Source organism: Kockovaella imperatae (assembly GCF_002102565.1).
Source record: "Kockovaella imperatae strain NRRL Y-17943 chromosome Unknown BD324scaffold_3, whole genome shotgun sequence".
Lineage (NCBI taxonomy): Eukaryota > Fungi > Basidiomycota > Tremellomycetes > Tremellales > Cuniculitremaceae > Kockovaella > Kockovaella imperatae.
The window spans coordinates 99,323-118,647 of NW_019028943.1; the positions used below are offsets into that span (position 1 = coordinate 99,323).

Below are 19,325 nucleotides of genomic sequence, written 5' to 3' on the forward strand. Positions count from 1 at the left end.
TGCTGTAAACCCAAACGTCCCACGATGTATCCGTATCATCGAAGGTGAGGCTTCTCAAGATCCAAGAGGTCCATTGGAAAGTTTAAATCATGCTAGGGCTCAGGAAGGCTGACCGTGTACGTCTGGATATGGTCCAATGCGGCCAGCTGTGCCCAAATTCCAGCCGACGGCGGGGATGCCTTCTCCTAATTTTTGACCTCGTAGCTTTTTGACGCAGCATTGAACCATGTCTCGCGCTTCACCTGACTCGAAGACAGTCTGGACAATAAAAAGACAGGGATTTGTCATGCCTGTATCTAACAAGAAGGGCCGAAGATTTGACTCATCTCGCTGAAGCTCCATTAACGCCTCAACGAGTAGCCGCGGATGGCGCTCAACGCGCAATATCCTGTTCGTCACGAGTCGGGCAGCCGTCCGAATTTCCATCTTCAGTCACAGTCAGTACGAGGATAGGAGGACACTGGTGAAGGGGCGTGACGAACCCAGCAAGCAGGCCTGTATCTCCCCTAGGGAGTACAACACGGCGAAAATGCTGAATGGTTTTGTTCTCGAGCAGTGCCACACATGTGTCCGATCTGCTGTCAAGCCGAATGGCGAGACCCATACACGCCCACAGCTTCCCACAGCATCGTACTCCATGCCTAACACACTAATCTCGCTCAAAACAGCGACAAAGCGTCCAGAAAGAACCGGTCAACGGTGGATACAACTCGCTGGATTCATGACTCCATGGAAATTCCTGAAATCCGATGATCCCTTTCCAGCTCGCTCCTGAGCCGATCTAGACTTTTCTGAGCCCCATCAAACCTCATCAAGACTCCGATACGCCCTCTAAAGTATCCCTCAAGCAACCTGGACCGGTTTCCCAGCTGCTGCTTTCGCCACGAGACGCCTCAAAATCCACCTGATGCGATATGTCATATTTTGCGCTTCTCTCGACTCGTTCTGGCACTTCCACAAGGCCGATTCAGCTCCATGTGATACCATTCGATAGCCCGAGAATCACAGAAGCTCACCTACTGACATATTCATATATTGCGTGACCAATGATCAAAACACATGGCAAAAATAGTCCGCTTGGCCCAGGGGTAAGGCGCTTGACTTCGAGGTCTTGTTTTCGTCACATTAGCGATCAAATCTGTTAATCAAGCGATCGGGGGTTCAAATCCCTCAGCGGATTCGCTCTTTTTGCTGTTCTAACGATACCTGAAGCTCTCCTGCATCTGTAGAAACAAGAACGAAGTCAATCGAATCAGAAACGAACGAACTAGATCGCCACAAAGTTCCAAGATGGGTGATATCCAGGTGGATTTTAAGGCATGCCGTAATTTTTGACGCGCGCGTGAAAATAGGTGGCAAATGTGGCGGCAGTGTGGCAGGGTGATGTCGGTGTGGTGGGGTCTGTGAGTGATGGGTGTGGAGATGGTGTGGATCGGGTCGCACTCGCCGACGAGTCGCACCGATCGTCCAGCAGACAAGCAGGCGCGGGCGAGACGGACATTGTGGCACTGCGAACATCAAGACTGTCCGTTTTGTCAGGAGGGATTCTTCCCCGCGGGTTGAGTTGTGGACTTCGGAAGGCACGCGGTGAAGCAGCAATGCGAATGCTACTGACTTTACATGTTGCATTGTCTCCGCTGAAAGAATCCCTTGACCATCTCCTGTACTGATGTCTCTGAGCGGCGTCTGTGCGCCAGGCCACTACACAGCTCGCTGCATTGCTTGATCAATGTAACAACCTAGTCTGCATTCAGAACGCCACGCCCATTGCGTCCAGGACAAAGTCCAAATTCTGCGTGATGGCTTCCCACCACTCTGCCTTGCGGTTCGCAGGCCAAGGATCCGCCGTGGCCAAGCACTCGGCCTGAATATGGTCCATACCGTGACAAGTGAACAAGGCACTGGGCACGCCCTTGGCTTGAAGCTTGTCGTACAGGGCTTGAGAATTCGAGATGGGTATCACCTTGTCCGATTCGGCCATGACGATGGCTGTCGGCGGGAAATGGGAATCTGCAATGTCTAGTGGAGACGGCTGAGTGTATGGAGGATCATGATCATAGAGATAGGTGAAGAGAGTCTCGCTATGGATTTGCTAAGGAGTGAGCTTACGACTGAGCTAGTTGTGCTCACTGCAAAGAACATGATCATGCGTTCCGGCATTGGTTGCGGAGGTGGCACACTGAACCTGTCAGACCGAAAAACTGCCCCCCGTCCCCCGGTACCCACTTTGCAAGCTGTCCCGGCATCAAGCCTGGAGGCAATGGACTCCAGTCTGAAGACGCCGGCCCATGCATCAGACTGTCCCACTGGGCTTTCAAAGTAGAATCAGCTTCCAATTTCGACTCAAAGTCGGACTTTGGTCGATTGTTCGACCCTGACATGTCGGTCGGAGGATAGGTCACCGAAATAGCCAAGGGCCCCAGGCCTCCATTCAACGACGCATCGTGTGCCTTTGTATAGTCAGCTTGACCTCGTCCGCAGACTCACCAGATAGATGGCTAACAGCGCTCCAGCGCTCCAGCCGAGGACACCGATTTTACTTCCGTCGATATGCACCTCCTGAACCTGCTCGCCAAGGCGTTCCTGACAGTATCGAAGGGCGTCCAGGCAGTCATGCCTCATCTCCTCGATGTGACAGCTGAAATTGCGTGAGCAGGTTCATAAATCTGTCCTCCTCACTGGGGCAAAAGCCGGTGCTCGATAGAGACAACGACAACTTTGTGATCCAGCAGATAATGGACTTGATTATATGGAATCAAATGGGCGGCACCGACCCAGAAGCCCCCGCCCTGCCTTGATCAGTACGGTATGATCTTCCAGCCTCACCCGTATCATCCTGCAAGTCAGCCTGACCCACCCAGACGGAACCTACATGACCACGGGCAGAGTCTCGGCGGAAGTCACATCTTGAGGGAGGTAGACATTGAGATGACACCCTCCACCCTCGACCCCCTGAATGTCCTTGTATCGCAAACGATAGGATTCTTTCAGAAAATCGTGTCTGGTTGCCATCGTGTAGAGCATGTGGTTGCATCCTGATGGGGGGATGGGGGGAGGAGGTTCAATATATGTATTCTCCACAGGTGACGAACTCGCTTCCCGAACGATGCCGAGGCCGGGTATGGTGAGAGACTATTTCGGGCCCGGCGGCGATGGATCACTTTTGCATACAGATCTCTACATGCTCTCATACGAGCTTCCATTTCCCATTCTCGTCTACAATTTCCACGCTCCTTTTCTCGTCGAGCGAGATTCGGCCAGCGTGAATGATCGCAGTTGTGAGAACCCTGAAGAAAGAATGAGCGAGAACTCAGCTGCGCGTGCCAGGACCTACACTGCCTTGACCGTTGGCAAACCCTTGCCTTCGTAGTCGCTAGCTTTGGACTGACCAGCCGAGACGGATCGAGCGGCATCGATAAACTTCTCAAGAGACAAGTAGCCGTAACCTCTTTGACCATCAAAGAAGCCGTTCTCGTCGGGGGAGTATTTGACGTAGAATGGATTATACTGAGGGTCAGAACTGTATCAAGTGCTATCTCACGTCGAGCTACAAAGCGTCAGCGTCGTCCCCTTCGTCATCGCTCACCTTGCCAATATCGTCTTCGACCACGCTGTAGCCTCGGTGAGCCTGGTCAACCCTGATCTCTCCCTTTGCGGCCATGTAGTGAAGTCTCTGCTCCGAATGGACTCCGGCCTTGAGAGGAGCGGCCCAAGAGGCAGTGTAGACGGCGGTGCCTCTCTGCTTAGAGTCCTCGAGATTCTGCCAGTCGACCAACAAGGTGATCGTGTCTTCGGTCTTGGGATCGCATCCCATCGATGTGGCAATGCCAGTGGTGGCGGAAGCGGTCACCTTGGTGGGCTTGTATCGTCCTTCAACCATCCAGCAGTGAATCTGAGCATTGCTTAGCGAATACGTGCACCCACACTCACATCAATGTGGTGCGAGTTGAGGTAGTAGGAGATATCAGAGTCGATACCTGCCCACGACTTGAACGTTTCGAGCTGGAATTTCGGCTGCGACATGTATGAGCAGTAAAAGTTGAAGTCTCCGAGCTTCTGTGCCCGGGCTCGGGCGTCGTTGTATGCGGGGCTGATGGTCAGCATTCGAGCGTGCGTTGGTGGGCTCACTCAAATCGCTTGTGGCTATGACACGTCAATATCTCCATTATCGATCATGGGATTTCCCACTCACTGCTCAACGAAGCAGACCAGCCCCTTCTCTTCAGCAAGCTCGATGAGCTTTTGATGATCCTCGAGCTTTTGCGTCGCTGGCTTGGTGACAAGAACGTGGTGGCCCAGGTTCAGAGCCTCAGCAGCGATGGGAAAATGAGTCGAGTCGGGAGTGAAGATGATCACAGCCGAGCCCTTTGGCAGAGCACGAAGTGCGCTCTTGTCTTGATTGAATTCAGCTCAGATAGCCTGACATGTGCTTACAAGCCTCGGCATCTCGCAGGTTGCCCTCTGGGAAACCTCTGAATGAGAGGTCAAGACCCTTGTACACGTCCCCGATATTCTTCTGGAAGTGCTGTTTGATCTCCGGGAACTGGGCGATTCTCAGAGATTTTCAAAAGCTCGTCAATTGCCCACTCGCCTTGCCTCCGTTGGTCCCGGCCATAATGATGCTGATTGGAGTGAGGTCGGACTTCTGCAATGAAACACTCACTCGGTAACTTTGCCTCGTCGTCGCAGATCAAACATGGTGACTCCGACAACGCCGATCTATACATAAGGTCAACCAATCACTGATGCAGCGTCCGAGCTCGTTCTCACCTTCTTGTCTGATTTTGACTGTCCAGATGGGGTGATTCCGGTGGTGTATTCACCCTAGATGGAGATGTCAGGATTGAAAGAGGGGCATCAGAGTATTTCACTCACGGTACCCATCAGTCCGACAGAGATGGGAGGAAGTTGGTCAGTCATGGTGATGCTGGACGATGCGATGGTTGATCTGAGTAGCAGTCAGGATTCTGGAGAGAATGAACAAAGATGTATGCCTCCTGTTCTTGACCAAAATGTCAGTTCCAATTCCTACCAAGCCGGCCCGGTCGACCCGAGCCTTCGCGCCGAGAAACACCCTTGATGGTATTTTTTTTTTTGATTCCGCGTAAGTCAAACCACGTGACAAGCCACCGGCGCGGAGGCTCGAATAAAGTCAGTGTTCGATCATCGGAAAGGTCCGCTTTCCTCATCACAATTTTCAAAATTTTGCCAGCAATCAAACTCACCTACTGAAGCTGTCAGAGTGATCATCCAGATCTCAACAGCTACAACCGTCATGATCCCAAGACTACTAGCTACGAAATCCTCATCGGTGGCTCTTGGGCAGCTTCTGGGACGTCGATCGATACAATTGTCCAGGACATACGTACGATGTGCGGCTGTCTCTGTCCAGAATCCTAGCCTGCTCTCTCGCTCAAGTGAGTTGGATCTCCTACGCAAACCCTTGAACTCACCATCGTCCCAGCTCTCAAGCGATTCTACGTGGCAGAGTCGACCAATAGAAAGCCCGATGAGGCTGAACCACCCAATGCTCCGACTAGTGCCGCCGATGCGTCTGGAGAGAAGACTGACATTGTGCCTTTCGAGTCGCTCCAGGGCAGAATCAACCCCAATATCCTCAAAGCGTTGGTCTTCAAGCCATTCCAGCTCTCGGCTATGAGCAAGGTCCAAAAAAGAGTGCTCAAATTGATGCCATGGCTGGTGGGAGGCCAGTATGCGGAAGATGATTCTGGAGATCCCTCTATCGAAGAGGTCAAGAAGCGTGGACGACAGGATTTGGTTGTCAAAGCCAAGACGGGAACTGGAAAGACTCTCGTAAGACTGCAAAGCCGCATGTCCCGCTGACTTTCAAGGCCTTCCTTATCCCTGCCATCGAAGCTCGCCTGAACCAACTTCAAACGCTTTCAACACGAGCCAACGAAGATGGAAGATCTCCCGACGGGGCTCAGCAAGGTCAAGCTCGCCGAAACGTTTCACGATCACATGTCGGTGCCTTGATCATCTCACCGACACGAGAACTCGCGACGCAAATTGCCAACGAGGCGCTGAAAGTTTGCACCTGGACCAAGGACTTTGAGGTCCGACTGCTCGTCGGAGGAGAAAGCCGAGGCTTTCAGTTGCGAAATTGGAGTCGAGGTAGAAAGGATATCGTCGTCGCTACTCCTGGTCGATTGTGCGACTTGTTGAGCGAGCCCGATGTGGCCGAGGCCGTTCAAGGAACCGACCTGTTGATTCTCGACGAAGCCGACACACTATTGGAAATGGGTTTCACCAAAGATCTCAACTTTATCATCGATCATCTGCCTAAAAAACGACAGACATTCCTTTTCTCCGCTACTGTCTCCAAAGAGATTCACCAAATTGCCAGACGCACAATTCAGGACAACCATCAATTCATCGACTGTGTACCGAAAGATGAGAGCAACGTCCACCTTCACGTACCGCAATTCGCAACTGTATTGAAAAGTGAAGCCGATCAGATTCCACACATCATTCGACTCATCGCCCACGACCAATTTAACAACCCAGACAATTCCAAAATCATCCTATTCTTGCCCACCACCAAATTGACCATGCTCTATGCCACGTTGATGCGAGAGCTCAACCACAACTTGCCCAACAAGGTGTCCGTCCATGAAATCCACTCCCGTCTAGATCAAAATCAACGATCTCGTGCCTCTGAACGCTTCAGGAGGGACACACGGCCGTCGATTCTCGTCACCTCAGATGTCTCTGCTCGAGGCGTCGATTACCCCAATGTGACCCGAGTCATCCAGGTCGGTATCCCGTCCAGCGCGACGCAGTACATCCACCGTGTCGGACGAACTGGAAGAGCAGGCAAAGAAGGCGGACGAGGCGATCTGGTGCTCATGCCTTGGGAGCAGGGGTTCATGAGGGAGATGCGTCAAGTACCCATCAAGACCCTTCCATCTGATGAGTTGAAGTCTGAAGTCATGGAAATGGCCAAGAAGAAAGTTGGTGATGAGGGGGTCCCAGCTTTGGAGGGAATCGACGAGGCTGTCCAGAATTTGATGCCCTCTCTGGACCCCACTGCCATCGAGGAAGTCTTCGCATCTATGCTCGGATACTACATTGGTCATGCGTCAGAGCTGAGATTGCGCCCCGACGAGATTCTTGAAGGCTTGGAGCAATGGGCTGTCCTCACGGCTGGTCAACCCAAACCCCCTTATATGTCCGAGCACATGCTTGCCAAGATTGGCATTAACCGTCGTAACGGCTATGGTTCACGACGCATTGGAGGAGGAACCGGTAGCTTCGGTCGAAGCATAGACGATGATGGGGAGAGCAGAGGCGGCTTTGGCGCCCGTTCAAGCGGAGGAGGAGAATCCGGTGGTTTCGGTCGAGGCACAGACGATGATGGGGAGAGCAGAGGCGGCTTTGGTGCCCGCTCAAGCGGAGGATCCGGAAGTAGGTACGGTGACCGTGGAAGATATGGAGGTGACCGAGGCGGACGTGGAGGATATGGAGGCGGCCGTAATTCATATGGAGGACAGCGTGGGTCATTTGGAGACGATCGTGGATCATACGGTGGGGGCCGTGGATCATTTGGTGGCAGTTCAGGCGGTTCATCGGGAGGATCCGACTTCTAGATGACTTTCGCTTCTTTCATTAGAACGTTTTCTACGTATCTTGTGTGTATCAACAGTATTGGAATGCAAGCACACTTCCGCATACTGATCTCTCATACGACGGCTACGATACGTTGACTCCGCACCGTGCTCCAGGCGCTTATTGAGCCACACAGCGCCTTGGGCGACAACAAAAACCGAGACGATTCGTCAATTCGTTAATGCGCGCTTCTTTTTTGAACATTTTATTTTCAAATTTCCTTTCGGGCGAGAGCCGACCTCCACCGCGGTCACCCACCCACAACAGCCCCGCCTTTCTTTCTGCTCCTCATCTCTCTGTTCTTCTCGAACATCAATCACCAAAGCGTCTTGCTAGCAAGTCATGTCCAGCTCTACAGGTGAATGATTCGGCTGGAAACGCTTGCTGACGTTGATCTCCAGTCGACCCAAATTGGTGGCGTCAGGCCTGTGTCTACCAAATCTATCCTCGTTCATTTGCAGATGACAATGGAGATGGAATCGGCGACCTTAAGGGAATCACATCAAAGGTCCCTTATTTCCAGCAGCTCGGTATCGATGCCATTTGGCTGAGTCCATTCTACCCCTCCGCGCTAAAGGATGGAGGATGTGAGCCTCTCCTTCTCATGTTAGGACGAGACTGATTTTCCTCGCTTCTTTCAGACGACGTCGCCGATTATCGAAATGTCGACCCAAATATCGGCACGTTGGAAGACTTCGACGCCATGTCCAAGGCCTGCAAAGAAGCTGGAATCAAGGTCATTGTTGACATTGTTCCGAATCACTGCAGTGACGATCACCCCTGGTTCCAAGAAGCTCTCAAGTCTCCTCCGGGAAGCGAAGCTCGATCTCGATTCCACTTCCTTGATGGTGAGTCTCCTCTACCGCCCAAGCTACAGTGTCTGACAGCGTCTAGGTCTTGGTCCCGACAAGTCTCAACCCCCTGCCGATTGGGACGCGGCGTTCGGCGGTCCCGCTTGGATCCCTACTGGTGATGGTCAATTCTACCTAGGAATTTTCAGCCCCTTCCAGCCTGACTTCAACTGGTCGCATCCCGATGTCAGGGCTGATTTCCTGAAGACTTTGAAGTTCTGGGGTGACAGAGGAGTTTCCGGATTTAGAATAGACGTTGCCCATGCTCTTACCAAGGATCTCAGTGGGACCTTGATGACCAAGGCTGAGCTTGGCGAATGGCGATCGGGTCCAGATGCCAACGGCAAGCAACACCCGCTGTTCGACCGAGACGATGTACAGGATATCTACGTCGAGTGGAGAAAGGTCTTTGATCAGTATAACCCTCCTCTCTTGTGAGTCTCGCCCTCATTTATCGTACGCGTGTTTGACTCTTGACCCTCCAGTGCTGTGGCCGAAGCTTGGGTTCAGCCTCACCGACAAATCAGATACGCCTCTACCAAGGGACTCGGCCAAACATTCTCCTTTGACATGCTCATTCAGAAATACAACCGGGACCAGCTGAAGAGTTGCATCGTCTCGTCCCTTCGCGATGCTAAGAGGACAGGCTCCTCTACCACATATGTTCTTTCCAACCACGATGTATGTATCGTGCTCTTCTTGCGAAGCTGCGCTGACCGTCCCAGGTTGTTCGCCACTCTACACGATATGGTATCGCAAGTGACGGCAAGGAGATGACCATGAAGGAATGGGCCGAGGTCGGATACGAGCCGTTCCTCAAGTCTGGAGGCAAGGAACCCAAGTGCGACCAAGAGCTCGGATTGAAAAAAGCTAGGGCTGTGTCATTGATGATGCTTGCTCTTCCTGGATCGGCTTACCTCTACCAGTGAGTTTCGAACTGCGACTCGTATGCTAACTGTGATGCAGAGGCGAAGAGCTTGGCCTCCCCGAAGTCATTGACATCCCTCCTGCCCAACGTCAAGACCCCACCTTTATCAACAGTAAGGGCGAAAAAATCGGTCGTGACGGATGCCGAGTACCGCTTCCTTGGACAAAAGAAGGCAAAAACTTTGGCTTTGGAACCGGCGCACCGGCCCACTTGCCTCAACCCGAATGGATGGGCGGGTACGCTGCTGACGTCGAGGACAAGGATCCCAAGTCGACTTTGAACATGTACCGACAGGGTTTGAAATACCGACGGGAACTCCAAACCACCGAGGATCTCGAATGGGTTGGCGACGACAAGAACGTGTTGCACTTTAAGCGTGAAGGCGGATGGGAGGTCCTGACCAACTTTGGGACTGATGCTGTTGAGGTGCCTAAGGGGGAGGTCCTCGTTGCTTCCGGAGAACTGCAAGGAGATAAAGTGCCCCAAGATGTTACAGTCTGGGTTAAAACGGCTTGAAACTAGTTCTTCGAGCCCAGGACATTTTTGATTAAATGCTCAATATACTTCTCGGTCGGTCATACAATGCATATACAGCAACTTGATACGCAGCGCAATCGAGCCCAGATCATATTCGATATTCCCCATTGACCCCATCTGGCGGAACTGACCTTGTTCCACCGAAACTCCAAAGCTTTAAGACGAGCCATAATAGGACAACGGCACCAACGATGTAGGCAATCGTACGGTATTGTCTGACTGTTGAGGAGGCCGCCATGGAGCGAGAGTGATGTCGAGAGGTGGAGAAGAGGGAGTTTGTGAATTGCGTAAAGGTGTTGCCCTGGAAGACTGGTCAGATTGGGTCTGGAAGTGGGAGACCCGAGGGACATACAGTTCGATCCAGCTACATTTGGACGTCAGCGAAAGACCTGCACGTAATTGCGAATCAGACTGACCTGGTCATTCTGACGGTTCGAGTCGTCCAGAATATCTATTGTGACCTGGAGATCCAGTCAGCCCTCCACCTGGGACCGTACAAGACTCGACTGACCGATCTCAAGGCCTTGATCTTGCCATGTAAAGAGTTCAACTCTTCATCGTTCTGATTCTCCAGCGTTTGGTCACTGGTGCTACTCGACTGATCAGTAGTGGACTCTCGTCTCTCGTAGGACCAACCTGGGCATAGTGTCGAGAGACCCCTGGTGGAGGTCAAGATGCGGTATGCCGAAGCTTTTGCGAGATCAGGGGTAAATGAGCCTCTTTGTGATTCGATGGTCCCTCGCAAACTGTGATGGAAATGGTGCAGACTGATCGATCCGGCTCCAGATCCGTCTCGTCGAGCCGTAGAGATTCCACAATGTCCTGTGGAATCGCCAGATCCCTCAATTGGTGAGCAATAGAAGACTGTCAAAATGCGAATGCCTTGAGCGGCAATAAGGGGATCAACGAACGGAATCAAAATCCTTGCGGTGGCACAACCTTTGGAATCATCCTGGTGTGATGTGTGACCCTTGCCTGCAGAAGAAATGTGGATCACCTAGCTCTTGTCCCGAGCCTCAGAGAGTCATGATAGCTGTCAAGCTGTCCTGGACGGTGTGAGTGAAGGACGGTGATCTGGGACCCCTCAGGACTTTCATGGACGAGCTCCCCTTCCTGCCGCCACACTCATCGCGTGAGTTGGCCCCTGTCGTTGAGTGATACAGGTCGTCGAGTGCACGTCGTTGAGTGCACGCCGTTGAGTGCACGCCGTTGAGTGCACGTCGTTGAGTGATACATGTTCGCATTATTTCGTCAGCTTTCTTCGCACTTAACCTGGTCTTTGCTCTCCTACCTTACTGTTGCTGCTCATTATGCTCCAGTCGAAAGTCAGAGCTCGTCGAGCTCGAGTCTACAAGATACCAGATACCCCACCAAAGACGAGTCGACCTCTTCCTCTGGACATCCTTCGTCGAATATTTTCGTTCCTTGACCCAATTCACGACGCGAAAGCACGACCGGCACTCGCAATCTCACTCAGAGTCTCTCACGCCATTCATGATCTTGTCGCTCCCTTGTTGTACCGCGAAGTATCCCTTCACTGGCTGGTCAACCAAGACGTCGTCTGGAAAGCAGGCACGCAGGACACATATTACAAGATCAGGAAGCGAAATCCTGCGCCCAGATACACGCTTCCAGCCCACTACATACAGTATATCCGTCACCTCTACGTGCATCACCACACCCACAAGAATATCCGTTCTGCCTGCCGTCTACAACTACCACCTGCTCTGGTACACATGGACATTCTCGAGCTTGAAATCGCCACGAGAAACCGATATGCACGCACTCGCAGAGACTGGTGCAATGATATCACCCCCCACAGCCGTAGAAATGGCAACGTGAATCGTTGCCCGGGGATCAGATTTTTCCGACCACGCACTCTACTCCTTATATGCGAGGACTTGTTTGTCAACGATAGCGACGAAGCATTTTGTGACGTCTCTCGGCTACCTGAGGTCACTCTGCAGGCTCTGAGAAGACTGGTGATCCGCCCAAGACGATGCGCGCTAGAGGATATTTTCCATGGCTATGGTGCTGATGACCACCTGCGATTTGGCAAGATTCCGACCTCTACGCAACGAATCGATGTCGTCTTCGAACCTTCCATTGCGGGACTCAGGCGTCCACGGAATGGCGGTCCTCCATCAATCCTCGACAGACAAAGGTTGCAGACTGTTATGTTTGAAGACCTCTTGAGCCTGATGTTTGCTGCACCAAGAAGGGAACCGCCCGGATACCAGGTCACCATAGTTGGGATCGGGTACCTCGGAGACGACATCGACCCATTGCACGATCCGGGGGCCTCCGGTCGATGTTCAGAAGCCATACAGGTTGCCGTGGAAGCACGCGTGAGGATGATCGCCATCACGAAACACGGCGATTCTCCAGAGACCCGCGCGACGCTCGACAAGATGCGATTCCTCGACTTGAGGACCTACGCTGCAGAGCTGCGAGGCATCGACAAACACATACTCAGCGCGGAATGCTGGAACCATTCGGAGCTGGATCCTTTATTCGAGACCTGATGTCCACCCCTGTTGGTGTCTGCTGGACTTTCGTAGGTGATGTCAACGGGAAACCTGCGACTGACATCCGCGTAGATTGCTATTTCAGCAAGATGGCAAAATTGTTCCTCTTCGGTCCTTCGACCAGAACTCGTTTCCTGCCCCATCGTTCAATATTCGATTCCGTGGGGTCCCTCCATGTGTACAACCAGTATCCTACTTTACCACCCTCTTTCCATCTCTCTTCGACCTGTTCAAAACCCACGCATCGCATCAAGTTTCGCAAAGACTCCAATGTGACATATCGAGAGTTTTTGACGCAGGGGAGGGGGAGCACCAGGAAGAGTAAAGAAGAAGCGCGAGACGCGAGATGCCTGTGAATGAGTCGCAGCATCTGACCTGTAGAGTATGATCAGGTATGAGTCCATCCATCTGGATGAGCAAGAAGCTCACCTCGACGTTCTGAATCGTCGACAAAGTTCAAGACTAGACTGCAGCTGATAATATCGAAATGATCCATGTCGGTCGTGGGGAGTGGCCGGTTGAAAAAGTCTTGCTCCTCAATATCTGGGTGTAGAGAATGAAGATCGATGGGGTGGTTCTCGATCCATGAGGCGCAGGATGCGAGATTGTCCGGTTTGAGAGCGCCGAGCTCCAGACATCTATTCAGGGGTCAGCCGGTGCTTTCTGGAAGAGCATCTCATCGTCTTTTCACCTCAATTTGTGAGGCGTCTGATCGGGTACAGCAGCCGCTCTGGAGGCCACATTGTCAGGGAGACCCCGCTTCTTGAGCCATTCTATGAGCACCTTGGCGCTGTCTCCTCCGCGTTCGACCGATTGACCGTAGACGCTAGCCTTTTGATATGCCTCGATACCGCCGAGGCTGTCAAGCTCTCGATCGACCTGGGCTAATTGGACCTGAATGACATCCTCCTCCTTCTTCTCAGATAAGGGCTTCGCTTTCAGCTGCTTTGTCAACGCCGCTTTCCGCTTGAGCAAGACATGGAATTTTGAAATGGTCTGTTGTGTCGCCTTGTGAGAATTTGATCGTAGACCAGGTTTCGTGTCTTTCGACAGGGTGACAGGTCGTTTCCTGACCTTTCTGGAGTTCGCCATGACATGACATGGACCAGATGCTACAGTCTTGGCCCTGTAGCGGTTGAGATGCTATGCAAGGCCATTCAACGAGAAGCACTGCATGACTTTTCTCTTTTCGGGCAGCATTTCGATCGACCCTCGGCGTGACCTAATTCCGTTGTCCGTCCGCAGCGGCAAATCGACCGTCTTCGGGGATGTCGTAGATTAGGTCCTCGGGTTCTTTGACTCTTTTAACATCATCACCACCCCGACTTCAGAACACGGCTGAGCTTTACAGGTCAACCGGTGAATCTGCACGATGAGCTACAAGGCTCCTCCGACGGGCACATATGTGCCGACTTTGAGTTTCTGGAAAGACCGATGGAATGAGACGCCAGATCTGGGTACTTTTCGGCGACACCTGGAGAGGTGGGCGGGCGGACGAGCAGCTAAGAACGTTCGCTGACTTGTCTCATTTGTAAAGACTTTCAGACGACGGAGTCAGAGGCGTGACACTGTTCTCATACTTTGGAGAGGGTCCTTACGTGTCGGCGGTTGAGAGAGGTCAATTCCTGGAAATCGCCAGTGAGACCCTGAAGCCCAAAGGCGTGATTATACTCGTGGAATGCTCGAGTGAGAGTCTGCAAGAGACCAGTCAAAAGATGGCGGATGCAAAGAAAGGAGGGGCAGATTACGCGTTCTTAAGTGTACCCATGGGGTACCTGGACGAGCTAGATTTGGAGGATATCTTTGAATACTTCGCCGAGGTGAGTGGACTCAGATCTTTCGGACCCCAACATGCTGATATTTTCATCGTAGGTCAGCGAATGGTCAGATCTGCCATTCGTCGTTCGAGCTCCGTCAGGCGATGTCAAGATCAGCTTTTCACCCGAGTTCATAGATCGACTGGCGTCCATCCCGAATTGCGTAGGGTGCCTCATGCCAGCATTCTCTCCGGCGATTCAAGGAGTCGCGGAGAAGTTTGCAGGAGGAGACGACTTTGCCATATTTGTCACTTATCCTGGGGATGTTGGCCCGAAGCGACTACGGATTCGATTACAGGGAAGCATAGGGAACATCACACCCGTCACGCTGGTCAAGTTTTACGATGATCCAGATGGAAGGGTATTGGAAACGATAAACGCCATTTTGACTACCAAAGTGTTGAGAGACATCGCGACCAAGGTAACTGCGCTAAAGGTGTGTCTTGCAAGATTGGGCCTGCAACCTGCTGACAGCTCATAGTACGCCATGACTCGCGTGAGAGGTTATGGTGGGACCTGCCGACCGCCACTACCCGTGCCGCATCGAGAACTCACGGCTCGTGTCGACCCGATCTTGCCGAGTCTGGCAGGCGATTTCGCACAGAGACGGTGGATGGCTCTGGATGGAATAGATATTCACGATGAGTCTACAGGATCTGGCCTAAGACGAGCGGGAACGTTCACCCCTCGGGGTTGAGACACATGTTGCTACTCCGTCCCGTAGAACTCGTCCCTAGCATGCATCACCCTCATCACTGCAAACTGATTGCCATTCCTCCGTCGACAAGAAGGCCTGTCCCATTAACATATCTTGCCAGTCTAGAACACATGAAGAGGACAGCATCGGCAACGTCGTCCGGCCGTCCAAGGCGAGCCAGCGGTACTCTCCTCTCCTGATCTGAACGAATGGCCTGATTCTCCAGATGAACCTCATTCATCGGCGTCACAATCGTTCCTGGAACGATCAATCAGCTTCAACGAGACCGACTTCGTCCGACTTCTAGACTCACCAGGCATGATAGAATTACACCTTATTCCGTACGGACCAAGGGCGATCGCACAACTCTCCATCAGGCTCTTGATTCCTGCCTTTGTCGGACAGTAATGGCATTGCTCGCCACCTCCCATGATGGCGCTGATACTGCTTATACCGACGAGGCATCCCCTTTCTCCATCTATCGGTTCTTGATCCTTCATCTGGTTCGCAACGGCCTGAGAGATCCAAAAGGTTCCATTCATATTCACGTTCTGTGTCCGCAGATACAGGTCCGGGGGTAGTGTGAGGAATGGATGGAATGTGCAGATCCCTGCATTGGATACCAGAGCGTCGATACGACCAAATGTGTCCACTGCCCTCTTGACAATCTGAAGGCGAAGATGAGCATCGGGTGTGTGTGTGCACCCCCAAGTCTCACCAATTTTGAGACTTCGGGATCGGAGATGTCCCCTTCAATCACGACGAACTTGGCTCCTATAGTCTCAAGCTGAGAAACAGTCTCACTCATCTCCTTGCTCGTCGGGCTACCGAGATGGTGCAAGACGACATTGGCTCCATTCTTCGCGGCGCCTGGTGCAGTGCTCAGCACGCAATGCCGCCCTGTAATTCGGGCTTACCTATGGCTGTCGCTCGACCTATACCAGTCGCAGCTCCAGTAATGACAATCGTCTTGCCTGGCAGTAGATTGAATGACATGCTCGGTTGGTCGCCTTTGGCAAAGTGGATTCGTTTCAAGCAACAGAATCCATCCACCCCTGCACACGGTGTCATTCGGTGCAACTTTCTGCCGTATCCACGTGGACAAAAAGGGGCAATCTCGGTCCGTCTCTCCGGAGCGATTTCCCCTCGGTACATTGACAGTCCAGCACAAGCAACGTCTTTCGCATCCTCGACATCACCACCCCTGTAAGACTTGTACGCCAATTCTCTCAGCTTTCGCATCCTACTTCTACTACCATTCGGACTCTCTGACTCTCCATTCTCCCATACTCATACGCACTGTGCATCAAGCAAAATGGGCAAGACTTTTCCAACAATCGTGAGTTGCCGGTCGGATGAGATGCGTGGTGCCGGAGCGTTTGGTCCTGCTTAGGACGCCGCGCTGATTCGTACCTCAGGAAAAGCTCGAGACATTCATCCCGAGCGCTCATGGCTCGGGAGGTGACTATCACAGGTGAGCATGGCATGTTGACCGGTCGCAGACCTTCGTTGATGAGCTGTCATAGGCAGGCCGCTGAGCACTGGAGTGGGTTGACTCACCTCGTGCCTGGGAACCTAAGTGTCAGCTGACCCCAACCTAGTCGTTGCGGGAAATATTTCCTGCCCGATGCACAAATACCCGGAGTACCGTCACTCTCGAACGTCCTGGGGTATCGGTGTCCTCGGGTCCATTTTTGTCAAGCTCACCGCTACGGACGGTACCGTCGGATATGCCACCGGATTCGGAGGACCGCCTGCATGTTGGTTGATTGAAGAGCATTTCAAAAGATTCGTCATCGGTCAAGACCCTCGAGACACCAATAAGATTTGGGATCAAATGTTTCGAGCCTCCATGTTCTACGGTCGAAAAGGTTAGTCTTGACGCAGCTTGCATTCTGAGTAAACTGATCACGCACGCGAAACAGGTCTCCCTTTGGCTGCACTCAGTGTTGTCGACTTGGCCATCTGGGACCTCCTCGGCAAGATCCGAGGCGAGCCTGTCTATAAGATGATCGGTGGTCGAACCAAGAAAGACATCCCGCTGTACCTTACTGGACCCAAGCCGCCCGTAGCCAAGAAGCTAGGATTTTGGGGATCCAAGGTTCCCCTGCCTCATGGTCCTCCTGATGGTCATGAAGGGATCAGAAAGAACGTGGAGTTCTTGAAGAAATGCAAAGAGTCTGTGGGCGAGGACTACCCCGTCCAGGTAGACTGTTACATGTCGCTCGACGTGCCATATACCATTGCACTCGTCAAGGTGAGTGTGAAGAAGACTCGTGCGCGGGTAACTTTGTCTAACGCTGTATCTTAGGCTTGTGAAAAGGCCGGCGTTGAAATCAATTGGTGGGAGGAAGTCCTCCACCCCGATGACTTCGATGGACATGTCAAACTCAAGGAGGCTTTACCACATGTCAAGTTCACCACGGGAGAGCACGAGTACTCCAAGTGAGTCCTAAAGGTATAAGTGGAGAGGCAGAATCTGATTGAATCCCGCAGATATGGATTCCGAAAGCTTATTGAGAACCGGGCGATCGATATCCTCCAACCTGATGTTATGTGGCTTGGAGGACTGACAGAGTTGATCAAGGTTGCGAGGTGAGCCGCTGAAGATCGTGCTGCAGTTCTACGGCTGACACTGTTGATAGCATGGCCGCGGCTTACGACATTCCTGTCGTCCCCCACGGCTCTGGACCATATTCGTTCCACGCCATCATGTCTTTCCCCAACAGCGATTTCTGCGAGTACATTGTGAGCAGATCCTGGATCAAGTCGAGCGTCCAGGAGCTCATGGTCCGAATCAGGCCAATTCTGCAGATGGAGAGTCGATAGCTCCGTCGTTTGGAAATCTGTTCACAAATGAGGTCCTTCCTCACAATGGTCGTGTGGACTTGACTGACGAGCCTGGGTTCGGCCTCGAGCTCAACCCTCACGCCGAACTTGTACCATACTCTTCCTTTTTCTTACCTGCGAGAGGTATCGGCGCTGCGGACGAGGAGCTCAAGAGTGAAAAGAAGCTGCCAAATGGAGCGCAGCCAGCTACGGTCGAGGAATTGACCCATTGATGTTCCGTGATCCAGGCCTTAGACCGATTCTTGTTCGGCGAGAAAGTAGCTAAATTTGTAGTGCAATGCAGTCTGCGGGCAACGATAAGGTCATGCTGTCCATTAGTCACCACAACTTAGGATAAACATGTGATAGGCAAATCCTTCTGGTGGTCCGATCTCCTGCACTGTCAGGTTGGACCCTTCTCGGCCCTCCAAATATCTTTGGAGAAACCGTCAGCGCTCGAAAGCGATCGATCACCTGCCGAACTGACCTTCTCCGAAAGTGAGGTTGACCAAAAGTGAAGCTGGGCCGAGCGCTCAGCATTGGGAGCAGGTCATCAAAGTCTGACAGCACTCACTACATGAATTTAGATGTAGTGCTCTTCTTCAGGACCCTGATTCAGAATGTCAGGATTCACTCTGCATGCGGTCGAGGGACAATACCCACCTCAGTGCTTCGCTGACTTCTTTGGTGCACGCAATGACATCCTTCTCGGGCGGGTTCTGCGATCGATTCAGCATCTTTTGCGCAGAAAAATCGATTCGACAAACCCATGGATCACCCTTAGTGGTTAACATGGCACTGCATCAGTGTCAGTGTCTATGCGAGGAAACGGTCGACTCAGCGAGTCTCACTCCATAGTTCCTGAAAGTTATCAGTACACGTTCACAAGGTGTCCACACCTTTATCTATTATCAAGTCAAAGGACTCCTTCTCAAACTGTAGATCCAAAACATCCATTACCTGCCATCTCATCTCAGGCTTGTCTGCGTGTCGCTCTGACATCTGTTGTATGACTTTTTCAGAATACTGAGATGATCAAGTTAGGCACGAGTTGCAATGCAGCTGGTGAGACCGCTTACATCGATGTTGACAATGTTCTTCCAGCCCGCTTCGTACATCTGGCCATAGATCAGCCTGTCGGGCTTCCCAGTCCGTAGCTGCCCACTCACAGCTTCTGAGAGTGCCGAGTTGCCGCAACCCAACATCAACACCCTCGCACTCGTGCCTATGTCTTGTGTCTGCTCTCGTATGATAGGGATCAAGTAGGATGGTGTCAAGAACCAGTCAAAAGTGGTGTCGGGCGCTTCGCTGTTCCTATAAGCTGAGTCGTGCGGCTGACATACTTGGTATATCGTTGCTCCCTTGGTAATAACGATCAACGAAATGTATCTAGTGATTTGAAACTCACCAATACTCCCTTGTCCCGTATCCCTCGTTCGTCGCGGGCAGATTCTCTTCGGCCTTGGAAGGCATCTTTGGAACCCGAGATACCCTAACCACTCTGATACT

At 52.3% G+C, this 19,325-nt stretch overlaps 12 protein-coding genes and 1 non-coding gene across 13 annotated transcripts; 6 read left to right on the top strand and 7 right to left on the bottom strand.

Annotated features, from left to right (window-relative positions):
• Positions 1 to 1,066: 1,066 nt before the first annotated feature.
• BD324DRAFT_293805 (hypothetical protein) lies at positions 1,067 to 1,865 on the bottom strand. Its single transcript, XM_022012399.1, has one exon. The coding sequence runs from the start codon at positions 1,627 to 1,629 to the stop codon at positions 1,171 to 1,173; it is 459 nt and encodes a 152-aa protein (XP_021872705.1). The 5' UTR covers positions 1,630 to 1,865; the 3' UTR covers positions 1,067 to 1,170.
• BD324DRAFT_t8 lies at positions 1,072 to 1,180 on the top strand. The gene has a single exon. It is a non-coding gene; the product is annotated as a tRNA-Arg (tRNA).
• On the bottom strand, positions 1,614 to 3,157 carry BD324DRAFT_617522 (Alpha/Beta hydrolase protein). Its single transcript, XM_022014930.1, has 7 exons — positions 2,873 to 3,157; positions 2,827 to 2,836; positions 2,680 to 2,789; positions 2,488 to 2,638; positions 2,227 to 2,450; positions 2,131 to 2,179; positions 1,614 to 2,092 (listed from the first exon to the last, which is right to left on the bottom strand). Exons 1-7 carry the CDS (start codon positions 3,022 to 3,024, stop codon positions 1,751 to 1,753), a joined length of 1,038 nt encoding a protein of 345 aa, XP_021872706.1. The 5' UTR covers positions 3,025 to 3,157; the 3' UTR covers positions 1,614 to 1,750.
• Positions 3,148 to 5,007, bottom strand: BD324DRAFT_617526 (dehydrogenase). Its single transcript, XM_022014931.1, has 12 exons — positions 4,876 to 5,007; positions 4,771 to 4,824; positions 4,664 to 4,719; positions 4,592 to 4,622; positions 4,435 to 4,543; positions 4,193 to 4,394; positions 4,129 to 4,143; positions 3,931 to 4,090; positions 3,587 to 3,892; positions 3,542 to 3,547; positions 3,335 to 3,507; positions 3,148 to 3,287 (listed from the first exon to the last, which is right to left on the bottom strand). Exons 1-12 carry the CDS (start codon positions 4,918 to 4,920, stop codon positions 3,188 to 3,190), a joined length of 1,257 nt encoding a protein of 418 aa, XP_021872707.1. The 5' UTR covers positions 4,921 to 5,007; the 3' UTR covers positions 3,148 to 3,187.
• A 207-nt stretch (positions 5,008 to 5,214) lies between these two features.
• On the top strand, positions 5,215 to 7,865 carry BD324DRAFT_617531 (P-loop containing nucleoside triphosphate hydrolase protein). The gene is made up of 4 exons (XM_022014932.1): positions 5,215 to 5,417; positions 5,465 to 5,814; positions 5,853 to 7,311; positions 7,393 to 7,865. The coding sequence occupies exons 1-4, from the start codon at positions 5,276 to 5,278 to the stop codon at positions 7,608 to 7,610; spliced, it is 2,169 nt and encodes a 722-aa protein (XP_021872708.1). The 5' UTR covers positions 5,215 to 5,275; the 3' UTR covers positions 7,611 to 7,865.
• BD324DRAFT_617533 (putative alpha-glucosidase) lies at positions 7,844 to 9,966 on the top strand. The gene is made up of 7 exons (XM_022014933.1): positions 7,844 to 7,987; positions 8,031 to 8,216; positions 8,271 to 8,477; positions 8,524 to 8,914; positions 8,966 to 9,161; positions 9,206 to 9,405; positions 9,447 to 9,966. Exons 1-7 carry the CDS (start codon positions 7,972 to 7,974, stop codon positions 9,922 to 9,924), a joined length of 1,674 nt encoding a protein of 557 aa, XP_021872709.1. The 5' UTR covers positions 7,844 to 7,971; the 3' UTR covers positions 9,925 to 9,966.
• A 12-nt stretch (positions 9,967 to 9,978) lies between these two features.
• BD324DRAFT_617538 (hypothetical protein) lies at positions 9,979 to 10,806 on the bottom strand. Its single transcript, XM_022014934.1, has 5 exons — positions 10,582 to 10,806; positions 10,457 to 10,535; positions 10,362 to 10,406; positions 10,298 to 10,309; positions 9,979 to 10,246 (listed from the first exon to the last, which is right to left on the bottom strand). The coding sequence occupies exons 1-5, from the start codon at positions 10,587 to 10,589 to the stop codon at positions 10,034 to 10,036; spliced, it is 357 nt and encodes a 118-aa protein (XP_021872710.1). The 5' UTR covers positions 10,590 to 10,806; the 3' UTR covers positions 9,979 to 10,033.
• A 323-nt stretch (positions 10,807 to 11,129) lies between these two features.
• Positions 11,130 to 12,509, top strand: BD324DRAFT_294140 (hypothetical protein). Its single transcript, XM_022012401.1, has one exon. The coding sequence runs from the start codon at positions 11,256 to 11,258 to the stop codon at positions 12,468 to 12,470; it is 1,215 nt and encodes a 404-aa protein (XP_021872711.1). The 5' UTR covers positions 11,130 to 11,255; the 3' UTR covers positions 12,471 to 12,509.
• A 40-nt stretch (positions 12,510 to 12,549) lies between these two features.
• BD324DRAFT_576921 (nucleolus protein) lies at positions 12,550 to 13,565 on the bottom strand (the record flags this gene model as incomplete). The annotated part of the gene is made up of 4 exons (XM_022013224.1): positions 12,550 to 12,848; positions 12,903 to 13,101; positions 13,165 to 13,181; positions 13,229 to 13,565. The coding sequence occupies 4 exons, from the start codon at positions 13,563 to 13,565 to the stop codon at positions 12,550 to 12,552; spliced, it is 852 nt and encodes a 283-aa protein (XP_021872712.1).
• Positions 13,566 to 13,718: 153 nt separating this feature from the next.
• BD324DRAFT_617543 (hypothetical protein) lies at positions 13,719 to 15,056 on the top strand. Its single transcript, XM_022014935.1, has 4 exons — positions 13,719 to 13,955; positions 14,011 to 14,293; positions 14,346 to 14,726; positions 14,772 to 15,056. Exons 1-4 carry the CDS (start codon positions 13,846 to 13,848, stop codon positions 14,985 to 14,987), a joined length of 990 nt encoding a protein of 329 aa, XP_021872713.1. The 5' UTR covers positions 13,719 to 13,845; the 3' UTR covers positions 14,988 to 15,056.
• Positions 15,043 to 15,983, bottom strand: BD324DRAFT_577404 (putative glucose 1-dehydrogenase; the record flags this gene model as incomplete). The annotated part of the gene is made up of 4 exons (XM_022013255.1): positions 15,043 to 15,245; positions 15,301 to 15,655; positions 15,706 to 15,857; positions 15,905 to 15,983. 4 exons carry the CDS (start codon positions 15,981 to 15,983, stop codon positions 15,043 to 15,045), a joined length of 789 nt encoding a protein of 262 aa, XP_021872714.1.
• Positions 15,984 to 16,118: 135 nt separating this feature from the next.
• Positions 16,119 to 18,252, top strand: BD324DRAFT_294093 (putative racemase). The gene is made up of 9 exons (XM_022012400.1): positions 16,119 to 16,326; positions 16,406 to 16,461; positions 16,514 to 16,533; positions 16,589 to 16,858; positions 16,913 to 17,244; positions 17,299 to 17,432; positions 17,484 to 17,582; positions 17,633 to 17,735; positions 17,789 to 18,252. The coding sequence occupies exons 1-9, from the start codon at positions 16,303 to 16,305 to the stop codon at positions 18,047 to 18,049; spliced, it is 1,299 nt and encodes a 432-aa protein (XP_021872715.1). The 5' UTR covers positions 16,119 to 16,302; the 3' UTR covers positions 18,050 to 18,252.
• BD324DRAFT_648964 (S-adenosyl-L-methionine-dependent methyltransferase) lies at positions 18,152 to 19,289 on the bottom strand (the record flags this gene model as incomplete). Its single annotated transcript, XM_022017910.1, has 11 exons — positions 18,152 to 18,251; positions 18,304 to 18,336; positions 18,391 to 18,426; positions 18,480 to 18,535; positions 18,584 to 18,614; positions 18,668 to 18,677; positions 18,716 to 18,842; positions 18,896 to 18,934; positions 18,986 to 19,124; positions 19,160 to 19,177; positions 19,225 to 19,289. 11 exons carry the CDS (start codon positions 19,287 to 19,289, stop codon positions 18,152 to 18,154), a joined length of 654 nt encoding a protein of 217 aa, XP_021872716.1.
• Positions 19,290 to 19,325: the final 36 nt, after the last annotated feature.

Excerpts from the sequence above, each read along its gene's own strand:
- BD324DRAFT_617543 (XM_022014935.1), top strand. The coding sequence starts at position 13,846 with ATGAGCTACAAGGCTCCTCCGACGGGCACATATGTGCCGACTTTGAGT. Across the intron at positions 14,294-14,345 it reads TCTTTGAATACTTCGCCGAG|GTCAGCGAATGGTCAGATCT; the intron begins GTGAGTGGACTC and ends TTTTCATCGTAG. Across the intron at positions 14,727-14,771 it reads CCAAGGTAACTGCGCTAAAG|TACGCCATGACTCGCGTGAG; the intron begins GTGTGTCTTGCA and ends GACAGCTCATAG.
- BD324DRAFT_617538 (XM_022014934.1), bottom strand. Across the intron at positions 10,407-10,456 it reads AGATCAAGGCCTTGAGATCG|GTCACAATAGATATTCTGGA; the intron begins GTCAGTCGAGTC and ends CTGGATCTCCAG.
- BD324DRAFT_294140 (XM_022012401.1), top strand. The coding sequence starts at position 11,256 with ATGCTCCAGTCGAAAGTCAGAGCTCGTCGAGCTCGAGTCTACAAGATA.
- BD324DRAFT_294093 (XM_022012400.1), top strand. The coding sequence starts at position 16,303 with ATGGGCAAGACTTTTCCAACAATC. Across the intron at positions 16,534-16,588 it reads GCAGGCCGCTGAGCACTGGA|TCGTTGCGGGAAATATTTCC; the intron begins GTGGGTTGACTC and ends ACCCCAACCTAG. Across the intron at positions 17,736-17,788 it reads GCGATTTCTGCGAGTACATT|GCCAATTCTGCAGATGGAGA; the intron begins GTGAGCAGATCC and ends GGTCCGAATCAG.
- BD324DRAFT_617522 (XM_022014930.1), bottom strand. The coding sequence starts at position 3,024 with ATGCTCTACACGATGGCAACCAGACACGATTTTCTGAAAGAATCCTAT. Across the intron at positions 2,180-2,226 it reads ATGCCGGGACAGCTTGCAAA|TGTGCCACCTCCGCAACCAA; the intron begins GTGGGTACCGGG and ends TGACAGGTTCAG. Across the intron at positions 2,093-2,130 it reads GCATGATCATGTTCTTTGCA|CAAATCCATAGCGAGACTCT; the intron begins GTGAGCACAACT and ends CTCACTCCTTAG.
- BD324DRAFT_617533 (XM_022014933.1), top strand. Across the intron at positions 8,915-8,965 it reads CAGTATAACCCTCCTCTCTT|TGCTGTGGCCGAAGCTTGGG; the intron begins GTGAGTCTCGCC and ends TTGACCCTCCAG. Across the intron at positions 9,406-9,446 it reads GGATCGGCTTACCTCTACCA|AGGCGAAGAGCTTGGCCTCC; the intron begins GTGAGTTTCGAA and ends ACTGTGATGCAG.
- BD324DRAFT_617526 (XM_022014931.1), bottom strand. The coding sequence starts at position 4,920 with ATGACTGACCAACTTCCTCCCATCTCTGTCGGACTGATGGGTACC. Across the intron at positions 4,825-4,875 it reads CTGTCGGACTGATGGGTACC|GGTGAATACACCACCGGAAT; the intron begins GTGAGTGAAATA and ends ATCTCCATCTAG. Across the intron at positions 4,544-4,591 it reads CCGGGACCAACGGAGGCAAG|TTCCCGGAGATCAAACAGCA; the intron begins GCGAGTGGGCAA and ends AGAATCGCCCAG.
- BD324DRAFT_617531 (XM_022014932.1), top strand. The coding sequence starts at position 5,276 with ATGATCCCAAGACTACTAGCTACGAAATCCTCATCGGTGGCTCTTGGG. Across the intron at positions 5,418-5,464 it reads TAGCCTGCTCTCTCGCTCAA|CTCTCAAGCGATTCTACGTG; the intron begins GTGAGTTGGATC and ends CCATCGTCCCAG. Across the intron at positions 7,312-7,392 it reads CGATGATGGGGAGAGCAGAG|GCGGCTTTGGTGCCCGCTCA; the intron begins GCGGCTTTGGCG and ends GGGAGAGCAGAG.
- BD324DRAFT_293805 (XM_022012399.1), bottom strand. The coding sequence starts at position 1,629 with ATGCAACATGTAAAGTCAGTAGCATTCGCATTGCTGCTTCACCGCGTG.